This window comes from Cnephaeus nilssonii (assembly GCF_951640355.1).
Source record: "Cnephaeus nilssonii genome assembly, chromosome: 16".
Classification (NCBI taxonomy): Eukaryota; Metazoa; Chordata; class Mammalia; order Chiroptera; family Vespertilionidae; genus Cnephaeus; species Cnephaeus nilssonii.
The window spans coordinates 38142586-38154874 of NC_137087.1; the positions used below are offsets into that span (position 1 = coordinate 38142586).

Consider the following 12289-nt stretch of genomic DNA (forward strand, 5'->3'; position numbering starts at 1 on the left):
ATGCTCCATCTCAAGATACTTGTGAACGCTGGTTTAAACGCTTTAAAGGTGATGATTTCAATGTGAAAGACAAAGAACGTCCAGGTCAACCGAAAAAGTTTGAAGACCAAGAATTACAAGCATTATTGGATGAAGATGTGTGTCAAACTCAAAAACAGTTTGCAGAAAGATTAAATGTTGCTCAGCAAACAATTTCTGATTGTTTACAAGCAATGGGAAAAGATTTTAAAGGAAGGAAAATGGGTGCCACGTCAGCTGAACAAGACAAATGGAAAACGGGAAAGTCATGAGTAAAATGATGCTTCAGTGGCACGGAAGAAAGTCTTTTTTGCATCTAATTGTGATGAAAAGTGGATTTATTTTGAGATTCCTAAACACACAAAATCATGGGTTGATCCAGGTCAACCATCAACATCAACTGCAAGGCCAAATAGCTTCAGAAAGAAGACAATGTTCTGCCTTTGGTGGGATCAGGAAGGTGTGGTGTATTATGAGCTTCTAAAACCAGGTGAAGCCGTTAATACTGATCACTACTGACAACAAATAATCAATTTAAACCACACTTTAATCGTGAAATGACCAGAATGTGCCAGAAGACACAGCGAAGTAATTTTGCTTCATGATAATGCACCATCACACAGTTCAAAACCAGTTAAAGACACATTAAAAGATCTCGCCTGGGAAGTATTAACCCACCCACTGTATTCACCAGACCTTGCTCCTTCAGATTACCACTTGTTCTGATCGATGGCACACGTACTTTCTGAGCAGCACTTCAAAATGTTCGAAGAAGTGGCAAATTGGGCCTCTGAATGGTTTGCCTCAAAACAAGAAAAGTTCTATTGGGACGGTATCCACAAATTACCTGAACGATGGGGGGAAATGTGTAGCTAGCGATGGACATTGAATGAAGCACTTTTGATGTTTCTCTTGAAATTATTGTGTTTTCTTTGATTACAAAATCAGCCATTATTAACCGGTACACCTAGTAACCCTGGTTTATCTTTGTTATTCATTAGTTTTTCATTGGCTAGAAAATTATACATAGCTTTCTACGTTATGCATTATCCCTAGAACTTCTAGCTTCCTGAAATTTCAGTTTAAATTTTCAAATTTCTCTTCCAAACAACGTATGTTTGCTTTAAAAAATTATGGTGTGGTGTGGTGATAGATACTGTGAATTAGTTACTAGAATTTTTCAGTTGGTCTTATTCAGTGAGCTTGTACTTATTTCAACAATAATAGACATGTGAGATTCCTTTCTGAGAATCCTGGGCACACAATAGATGTTTGGTTGAGCACTATTTGATTGCTTACTTTAGGTGAGCTTTTGAATTGTTGAAAAATTCCTTAGGTTAAGGTGCTAAATCTGGGCATAAGGAAATCCCTGAACCCTCTGAAATTGGGAGCCAAATGTTACACCTAAATATGTATGTAACTGTGATTTTTCAAAGAAAAGAGTGTGCATAGTTTTCATCAGATTTTCAAAGGGCCCCTGAACCAAAATAGATTAAGAACCTCTGCCTTAATTTTATAGCAAACTCAAAGTAGAGTTTTCTAGTTTGGGTATCATCTTATAATTCTTTACTTGCATTATTGGTGAACATAGCAGCAGAATTTAAATTCTGATCATCCAGCACAGCAGCAGCAATCTGATCATCTTTCAAATTTTCCTGACAAAGCAGTGATATATAATGTAACCAAGGAGATGTTGCTGGTTAGAGCTTCCTTCCATGTGGAGGATGATTTCAACATTTTTGAAGCAAAATTTAGTGTTGTTAATCATAATCAGACTTTCTCCAGTTTCCTAGCAATTATATGCCATTCAGTTTCTCCAAACTATTGGAATAGTAAATATGGTGGTGGTGTTCTAAAATCTTGTTAGAATTTATCACTAGTTGAACCTTTTTGATAAAGCTAAATAGTCTTTTTATGGTAATACTTGAGATTATTTGACTTATTTATAACTCTTCAAATAAGCTAATTAATACCTATGAGTTATGTGCTATAGCTTTGATTCTGTTTTTGTTTTCAGAACTCTTCATCTTGGCTTATACCTATTCTGCCTGATATGCTGCGACACATTTTTCAATTTTGTGTTTTAGAAAGCAGCCAGGAAATTCTGGACCTCATTCACAAGGTAACCAATGAATATATCTGTACTCCTTTTCCTAGTAACTTGGTAGTTTTAAAATTTTTTCATAATTGCTATACTGTTTGTTGGTCAGGGATTTTTAAGAAATTAGAAATCATCCAAGAGATTTGAAAAGTCTGGAGATCTGCAAGGTGAGACAAGGAAATAGGCTTCTTATGCAGTATAATAGTTAAGTTCAACTGGCCATGCTTCTCTTTCTTATGTGACCTTCTAAGTATTTTCTGATAGCCTCAATATAGAAAATAACATGAATGAAAGACTGCTTTTCTGTATCACTCATTTTGCTATTTATCAGAATGCTTATTGATCCTGCAAAGTATCTTTTGGTGATATGTAGAGTCTGATTGTCCTAGTTTAGTACTTTCCTCCCTTACTTAACAAGATTGGTTATATGTGTTGGAATGTTTAAAGAAGGACCTTGTGATATATTTAATAACATTTATGGGAGGGGGAATTGCACTGTTGTACCTTTAAAACACATTAAATTAATCTTGATTTATTGGCTCATTGTTAACAGTGGTGTTATTTCTACCACTGTTATTTCATACTGGTCGTATCCCATTTAATGTTAGTCATCAAGTAAGGTAATTAGTAAGTAAGATCATGAATCAAGACTTAACACTTCTTAATTTATACTAGATATTATGATCTCTAAAGTTAGAGGACATTTATCATGAATTCTTATATCTTGAAGTGAGTTGAATGTGGGACTGTATTAGTATTGAACTTTATGATATATGCAAAGGATTTCATTGACTTACTGAGATTTTGACAGCTATTTTTATGGGTATTTTTTATTTTAAATGACTTTCATAAAATACTGAAAAAATTTTTAACTTTTTTATTACATTTAAAATGTACAAACCTACCAAAAAAAACCCCCAAACACCGCAGTTTTTTAAAAATAGGCCTCTATATTGAATTTTAAAATTAATCTATACTGTTTCTGAAAATTATTTTTTCCAATTCGCTTTCCCTAAAAATAAGTATTAGGCTTTATTAGCCCTTACTAGAAAAATTTCACTTTCATGTTCCCCCTTCACTCTGTAGGTTTGGATGGAATTGTTGAGCAAGGCTTCAGTTCAGTATGTGGTAGCAGCTGCTTGTCCATGGATGGGTGCTTGGCTTTGCTTAATGATGCAGCCTTCACATTTACCTATTGATTTAAATATGTTGCTGGAAGTAAAAGCTAGAGCCAAGGTAAGTGAAAGGGACATACTATATTTGTATGTTCAGCTCATAATAATTAATATGGTAACCACATAGGAAATCTGTATTGTTTTATTATAAGTGTGATTTTATTAATTTAGCTTGATGGGGAATTATTTTATTAGGATCTTAACAAAATGCATAGTAATTTTTATCCATTAAAATTTTGTGAAAAGAACTGTATTTTACTGAGATTATAACAAGTGAAAATATTTTTGATGTTGCTATTAAACTTTAATGATTACTCTTTAATTATTGTTTTATGGTATTTTTTTTCATTCCCTCTAGGAAAAAACAGGTGGTAAGATACGCCAAGGCCAAAGCCAGAGTAAAGAAGTACTTCAGGAGTACATTGCAGGTGCAGACACCATTATGGAAGACCCTGCCACCAGGGATTTTGTGGTTATGCGGGCCAGAATGATGGCAGCCAAGTGAGTATACATAAATTCAAAAGTCATTTAACCCAAAGATTCCTCTAATGCAGGCGTCCTCAAACTACGGCCCGCGGGCCACATGCGGGTGTTTTTGCCGTTTTGTTTTTTTTACTTCAAAATAAGATATGTGCAGTGTGCGTAGGAATTTGTTCATAGTTTTTTTTAAACTATAGTCCAGCCCTCCAACCGTCTGAGGGACAGTGAACTGGCCCCCTGTTTAAAAAGTTTGAGGACCCCTGCTTTAATGTGTCTAATCCTTCCTCCATCACACTACTTACAAAGGAAGAAAAAATTAACATGTAAGAAAACTTAATTTTTTGAAGTTTTAAATAGGATTTATATATTTTTGTGAAGGTAAGATTGGAGTTATGTCTTCTTGGGAAAAGTTAGCTTCAATAGGGGAAACTTGACCTCAAGTAACTTGTATAGTAACTTCTTTTTTCTCCCTTTTAGGTTGTTAGGAGCACTTTGTTGCTGTATTTGTGATCCAGGTGTAAATGTAGTAACCCAAGAAATTAAACCAGCTGAATCCCTTGGCCAGTTACTACTCTTCCATTTGAACTCCAAATCTGCCTTACAGAGAATTAGTGTTGCTTTGGTAATCTGTGAATGGGCTGCTTTACAAAAGGTAAGATTTTGCCCAAAAGGAAATGAAGTTACATTAAGTAAATTTTCAATACCTGTTAGGATTATTTTCATTATATTTTATAAACAGAAAAGTGAAAATTTTCTCTGTATAAAAATCCAACAATTACAGAAAAGTATTCCAAATTATATTGAAATTGTTTGTCTCTCATTTGCCTTTAACCCTGGACTTTTTTCTTAGAATTCCTAGTCTTATACCTGAGACTACTAGTTATGCCTGTACTTAACATTTACTCTTGATCTACTATCTGTTAAGAAATGTCCCTCCTCTCAGCTGGCATGGCTCAGTGGTAGATGTCGACCTATGAACCAGGAGGTCAGGGTTCGATTCCAGGTCAGGACACATGCCTGGGTTGCGGGCTTGATCCCTGTGGTGTGGGGCGTGCAGGAGGCAACCGATCAGTGATTCTCTCTCATCATTGATGTTTCTATCTCTCTATCCCTCTCCTTCCTCTCTGAAATCATTAAAAATATATATATTTTAAAAATGTCCCTCCTAATAAAACATGTGTATGTATGGAAGCAGTTCAGAAACTATTGGTCATTTATTCCTCTCTATCTCTCTCAGATATCACTGAAAACTACCAAAGATAAGAGGCTTTGAGTACTAGAGATCCATTTGTATGTGTAGTCTAGCAAGGGCATAATTTTTGGTCACACAAAGAATAATCTCCACATTTAAGCCAAAAATCTTTGTTTCTAAATAATCCATACCCTACAGCCCCTTTAACTTCTAGTAAGATGTATGACTTTGTGTACGAATTGCTTCTGTAAATTAAAGAAACTTCCTGCTGGCTTTGTTTATTCCATTGACTGGAATTCTGGAAATTTAACTGTCTGCACTTGCTGTGAGAGTTGCTTATTACTGCCTCTTAGCATTTTGTCAGAGCTGTGCCCAAAAGTAATTGAGCCATGCTTTATTGCAACTGAGACCCCAGTTTTGCTTCTGGAAAAAGCAAGGCTCATCTGTTTTTAGGCAGGACTCAATGTGCTGGAGAGGCAGTGATGCTGTGTTTTTGTGCCTCTCAGACTCAGCAACAAGTGTTGACAGTTCGGTTTCTGGACCCTCACAGAGCTTCTCTGGATTTACTCTGTGAAGCCCAGGCTGATCACCCAGATCCCACAGAACCCCTCATGTCTCACCACTGAGGCCATTTCCCTTCTGGTTGGGGCAGGCAACAACAAGACAGAGTGGGAAGGGTTAGTTAAATTTGGGGGCAGGTAAGTAGCTTTTAAATTATATACCCATTTCTACAGTATGGCATGTGAAGCTATGGGTTCGACTGTTAAGAAATCTAATAATGAGTTTTTAAATAACATTTTTTTGTGCATGCTAAGTGTTCTTATCTGACTGATTTCTTTTTACAGTTATGTATTTTTAAATCTGTGTTATATAGATGTAAACTTGGAATAAATTCAGAGTAAAGTAACAGTAATTAGTTGGCAAATGTAATGGAACTTTAATAGTCCCATGTGCATGTTCTGTAGTCATTCATATTAAAATTTTAGAGTAGTTTGGGTGTGATACCTTTTCTCTGTGCAACTAACATGTTGTTTTAGGAGATAACAGAACATAAATTGAAAATCAGTAGGAATTTAGAACTTGGTAGTTTGCAAGTGAAGATTTATGCATCTTTAGAATTACGTTTATTTGCTCTGAATATTTGTTGTCTGTTATATTTTAGGAATGTAAAGCTGTTACGCTAACTGTGCAGCCACGTTTACTTGATATCCTTTCAGAACACTTATATTATGATGAAATTGCCGTCCCATTCACACGAATGCAGAATGAGTGTAAACAGCTTATTTCATCTTTAGCTGATGCACATATTGAAGTTGGTAATAGAGTAAACAACAATGTTTTTACAATAGATCAAGCTAATGACTTGGTGAGTAAAGAAGTAACTTTCTTAATTTTAGATTGAGCATGAAATAATACACTAATTTGCTGAATCTATCTGTGGCTTGATATCCTGTCATTTCTGTCCTTTCGAAAGGTTATTTCATTGTATTGACTTTTCTTAAAATTAGGGGATGGGGAAGGAATTTTTTAAAGTTCAGATTCTGGCAAACCAATGCACCATTATTAGAAAAGCTGTTACATTTTTTGTTGTTTCTGCGTCTTGCTGAACACTGGCAGAGTATAGGAAAAAAACTTCTATAAGTTCCTGAGTATTTTTCCTTCTCCCTCCGAACTTAAATGAAAATATTCAAACATAAAAATTGAGAAAATTACACAGTGAACATTTCATATACATACCAACTAGGTTCTAAAGTTAACATTTTACCAATTTTGCTTTATCATATGCGTATGCAACTAACTATCCCTTTAGTTATCAGTCCATCTTATTTTTTATGCATTTTTAAGCTGCAGATATCAATACATTTCAGTATGTATGTCATTAACTAAAATTCAATATTTAATTGTTTGCTTTTTTCAGTTAAAATTTATGTACTCTGAAATACACAAATCTTAAATGGACCATTTGATGAATTTTAACAGATTCCTATACCTAGGAAACCCAGTTTCCTATCACCAGTTCTGAGTCAATCCCTCCCTTTACCTGCCTTCACGTAACCATTGTTCTGATTTTTATGCCACCACAGATTACTTTCGCCCATTCTAGAATTTCATATAATTGGAATCATAGACTGTACTGATTGATATAAAGATTTTTTTCAGCATGATGTTTTATACATTCACCCATGGTATATGTATCAATATTTCATTTTTTATTACCAAGTTTTATTATAAATACTAGAAGCCCAGTGCGCGAAATTCCATGGCCCCACCACCCGCCCGCTGCCCTGCTGCGCTTGCAGCCCCGCCCACCCGTGCATGTAGCCCCGCCCACCCACACCGGTCTTTGGTCTTTATGGCATTAGGGCCACAGGCCTTTTATAATATAGACTAGAGGCCCGGTGCACGAAATTTGTGCACGGGGGGAAGGGGTGTCCCTCAGCCCAGCCTGCACTCTCTCCAATCTGGGACCCCTCGAGGGATGTCCTACTGGGATTGGGCCTAAATGGGCAGTTGGACATCCTTCTCACAATCCAGGACTGCTGGCTCCCAACTGCTCGCCTGCCTGCCTTCCTGATTGCCCCTAACCACTTCTGCCTGCCAGCCTGATCACCCCCTAACCACTCCCCTGCCAGCCTGATTGATGCCTAACTGCTCCCCTGCCAGCTTGTTTGCCCCTTACTGCCCTCCTCTGCTGGCCTGGTCACCCCTAACTGCCCTCCCCTGCAGGCTTGATCGCCCCCAACTGCCCTCCCCTGCTGGCCATCTTGTGGTGGCCATCTTGTGTCCACATGGGGCAGCCATCTTGTGTGTTGGAGTGACGGTCAGTTTGCATATTATTCTTTTATTAGATAGGATTAGGTAGGATAGAGGCCTGGTGCATGGGTGCGGGCTGGCTGGTTTGCCCTGAAGGGTGTCCTGGATCAGGGTGGGGGTTCCCTTGGGGCGTGGAGCAGCCTGGGTGTGGGGCCTGTGGTGGTTTGAAGGCTGGCCACACCCCCCGGAGACCCAAGCGGAAGCCCTGGTATCTGGGATTTATTTATCTTCTATAATTGAAACTTGGTAGCCTTGAGCAGAGCCAAGCCTCCTGCTCGCTCTATGACTGCAGCCATTTTTGTTGGGATTTATTTATCTTCTATAATTGAAACTTTGTAGCCTTGAGTGGAGGCCTGGGCTGGCCAGTGCAGGCAGAACGCTTGGCTTCCTCCATTGCCGGGGAAACCCAAGCCTCCTGCTCTCTCCGTGGCTGCAGCCATCTTGGTTGGGTTAATTTGCATACTTGCTCCTGATTGGCTGGTGGTCATGGCTTGTGGGTATAGTGGAGGTATGGTCAATTTGAATATTACTCTTTTATTAGATAGGATACTTCAATCAGTTTAAGCCCCTTTCCAGCTGAACACTTGGGCTGTTGCAAGTTTTTTGCTATTAGGAACAGAGCTGCTATAAACATTCTTGTATAAGTCTTTGTAGTAGTATATTTTCATATCTCTTGAGTGCATTATAGAATTGCTAATTTTGCTTTATCACATGCATATGCAACTAATTACAGATGCATATCACATACATTATAGAATTGCTGGGTCATAGGGTAGGTGCTTATTTAGTTTTATAAAAAAATTGCAGACCTTTGCCCAAAGTGGCTATTCATTTTACCTTCTAACCAGAATATGTGAGAGTTCTGGCTCCACATTATCACCCAAATTTGGGGTGTTCACTCCTTTTAATTTTTGTCATTCTGGTGGTTGTGTGATAGTGTCATTTTGGTTTCAATTTGTGTTTCCTTGATGACTAATATGTTCAACACTTCATTATGTTTTATTGGCCATTTGTAGGTCTTCTTACTAAAATGTCTGTTCAAATCTTTTGTCTGTTTTTAATTAGGTTGTCTTATTACTGAGTTGTAGGAGTTTTTGTATATTCTGGATACTAATCCTTTGTCAGATAAATGCTTTCTGAATATTTTCTTCCAGTATGTGGCTTGCTTTTTCATTTTCTTAACTTTTGGTGTCATTAGATGAGTAGACATTTTAAATTTTGCTGAAGTCTTATCAGTTGTTTTCTTTTATGGTTATTGTGTTGTGTGACCTGCTAAGGTACCTTTTCTTATCTGCAAATGGCGAATGTATGCACATACATTTTCTTCTAAAGCTCCATAATTTTAGCTTTTATGTTTAGATTTATCCATATTGAATTAATGTTTATGTATAGTGTGAAGTAGAGATTGAATTTTATTTGTTTTTCCCATAGATAACATTTTTCCTGTTTTTCAATCTTTGAAAAGGTTTCCTTCCCCCCATTGAATTGTTTTGGCTCCTTTGTCAAAAATTTGTTGAAGTGTTAGTCTCTATCTGGGCTCTATTTGTTCAATCTACTTGTTTCTCCTTATGCTATATCACCAATGTCTTGGTTACTGTAGCTTTTTGTACTTAGTAAGTCCTTGAGTTAGATGTTGTAAATGAGTTGGGGTGTTTGTTTGTTTGTTTACTTAGAGTATTTGAAACTGAGCCACTTCACTTGTATTGGTCCCTGTGAAATAGTAGTCTTCATTTCTCATTCCTTTTTTCTTACTTAAAAAGTGAGAGAAATCTAAATTTGCTATTTTTTTCTGTGTTGTTCTTTTATAAAGTTGTTTGTTCTATAATTTCTCCTTTCACATAACATGCCCCCCCCCCCCTTTTTTTTTTTTTTGCCTGCCTGGAATGAAATGTCAAATTTTTGTGTATGTGTGGTCTGGGTTTTCTTTGTATTATTTCAGTAAATTTTTCTTTTTAAATCTATCAAAGGTCCTCTTCTTCAAGCTTTTGTTATTTCACCAATGAAATTACTGTTCTGTTTCATGAACTTTATTAGTCCAACTGTTTTGACCTGAGATTATCAGAATCTCTGGAAGAGTATTGAGGGAAGGGCAATTTTTAAAAGTAGTCTATGTATTTTTCATTGAATCCCTGTGTTTCTCTTACCTGCCAAATATAGGCATTCCTTAAGGTCTTTCTTTGTTTCTCACCAGTCTCACAATTTAGGTTTTTTTTCTTTTTTGTAGCAATATATTTTTTCCTTTATTAAGGTATTACATATCTGTCCTTATCCCCCCTTTCCCCCCCACCTCACCCCCACTCATGCCCTCATCCCCCTGGTGTCTGTGTCAATTGGTTATACTTATATGCATGCATACAAGTCCTTTGGTTGATCTCTCCCCCTTACCCCCACCCTCTCCTATCTTCCCTCTGAGGTTTGACGGTCTGTCTGATCAATGCTTCTCTGTCTCTGGATCTGTTTTTGTTCATCAGTTTATGTTGTTCATTATATTACACGAGTGAGTGAGATCATGTGATATTTATCTTTCTCTGACGGGCTTATTTCGCTTAGCATAATGCTCTACAGGTCCATCCATGCTGTTGCAAATGGTAGGAGTTCCTTCCTTTTTATGGCAGCATAGTATTCCGTTGTGTAGATGTACCACAGTTTTCTAATCCATTCATCTGCTGATGGGCACTTAGGCTGTTTCCAAATCTTAGCTATTGTAAATTGTGCTACTATGAACATAGGGGTGCATATATCATTTCTGACTGGTGTTTCTGGTTTCTTGGGATATATTCCTAGAAGTGGGATTACTGGGACAAATGGGAGATCCATTTTTAGTTTTTTGAGGAAACTTCATACTGTTCTCCACAGTGGCTGCACCAGTCTGCATTCCCACCAGCAGTGCATGAGGGTTCCTTTTTCTCCTCATCCTCGCCAGCTATTCTGACAGGTTTGAGATGGTACCGCATTGTCGTTTTGATTTGCATCTCTCGGATGATTACTGATTTTGAGCATGTTTTCATATGTCTCTTGGCCTTCCTTATGTTCTCTTTCAAAAAGTATTTAGGTCCATTGTCATTTTTTGATTGGGTTGTTTATCTTCCTTTTGTTAAGTTGTATGAGTTCCCTGTAAATGTTGGAGATTAAACCCTTATCGGTGATAACATTGGCAAATGTGTTCTCCCATGCAGTGGGCTTTCTTGTTGAATTGTTGATGGTTTCTTTTGCTGTGCAGAAGCTTTTTATTTTTATGTAGTCCCATATGTTTATTTTCTCTTTAGTTTCCATGGCCGTAGGAGCAGTATCAGTGAAGAAATTGCTTTGGCATATGTCTGAGATTTTGCTGCCTGTGGATTCCTCTAGTATTTTTATGGTTTCCCGTCTTATGTTTAAGTCCTTTATCCATTTTGAGTTTATTTTTGTGTCTGGTGTAAGTTGGTGGTCTAGTTTCATTTTTTTGCATGTATCTGTCCAATTTTCCCAGCACCATTTATTGAAGAGACTGTCTTGACTCCATTGTATGCTCTTGCCTCCTTTGTCAAATATTAATTGAGCATAATGGTTTGGGTCTCTATTCTGTTCCATTGGTCTATATGTCTGTTCTTGTGCCAGTACCAGGCAGTTTTGAGAACAGTGGCTTTGTAATACAGCTTGAAATCAGGTATTGAGATCCCTCCTACTTTGTTCTTCTTTCTCAGGATTGCTGCAGCTATTCGGGGTCTTTTTTATTCCAGATGAATTTTTGTAGAGTTCTTTCTAGGTCTGTGAAATATGCCATTGGTATTTTAATGGGGGGTGCATTGAATCTATAGATTGGTTTGGGTAGTATTGACATTTTAATGATGTTGATTCTACCAATCCATGAACACAGTATGTTCTTCCATCAGTTTATGTCTTCCTCTATCTCTTTTTTCAGTGTCCTGTAGTTTTCCGAGTACAGGTCTTTTACCTCCTTAGTTAAGCTTATTCCTAGGTATCTTAATTTTTTTGGTCCAAAGGTAAATGGGATTGTTTTTTAAATCTCTTTCTGTAAGTTCAGTATTGGTGTATAAAAATGCCATAGATTTCTTGGCATTAATTTTGTATCCTGCTACATTGCCGAATTCATTTATTAAGTCTAGTAATTTTTTATGGAGTCTTCAGGGTTTTCTATGTACACGGTATCATGTCATCTGTGAATAATGACAGTTTTACATCTTCTTTTCCAATTTGGATACCTTTTATTTCTTCTTGTCTAATTGCTATGGCTAGCACTTCCAGAACTATTTCGAACAGGAGTGGTGAAAGTGTGCATCCCTGTCCCATTCCTGTTCTTAGGTGAAATGTTTTTAGTTTTTGCCCATTGAGTATGATGTTGGCTGTAGGTTTGTCGTATAAGGCTTTTATTATGTTGAGGTATGATCCCTCTATTCCCATTTTGCTGAGGGTTTTTATCAAGAAAGGGTATTGGATTTTGTCAAATGCTTTTTCTGCATCAATTGATATGACTAAGTGATTTTTATCTCTCAATTTGTTTATATGATG

At 37.0% G+C, this 12289-nt stretch overlaps 1 protein-coding gene across 1 annotated transcript in view; it reads left to right on the top strand.

The window, feature by feature from the left end:
- BTAF1 (B-TFIID TATA-box binding protein associated factor 1) overlaps positions 1-12289 on the top strand; it is a 114587-nt gene that overhangs the window by 58644 nt on the left and 43654 nt on the right. Inside the window, exons 15-19 of the mRNA XM_079793800.1 lie at positions 2036-2140; positions 3206-3355; positions 3653-3795; positions 4252-4426; positions 6129-6332. Coding sequence (XP_079649926.1) covers positions 2036-2140; positions 3206-3355; positions 3653-3795; positions 4252-4426; positions 6129-6332 — 777 coding nt within the window. The remainder of the gene's footprint in view (positions 1-2035; positions 2141-3205; positions 3356-3652; positions 3796-4251; positions 4427-6128; positions 6333-12289) is intronic.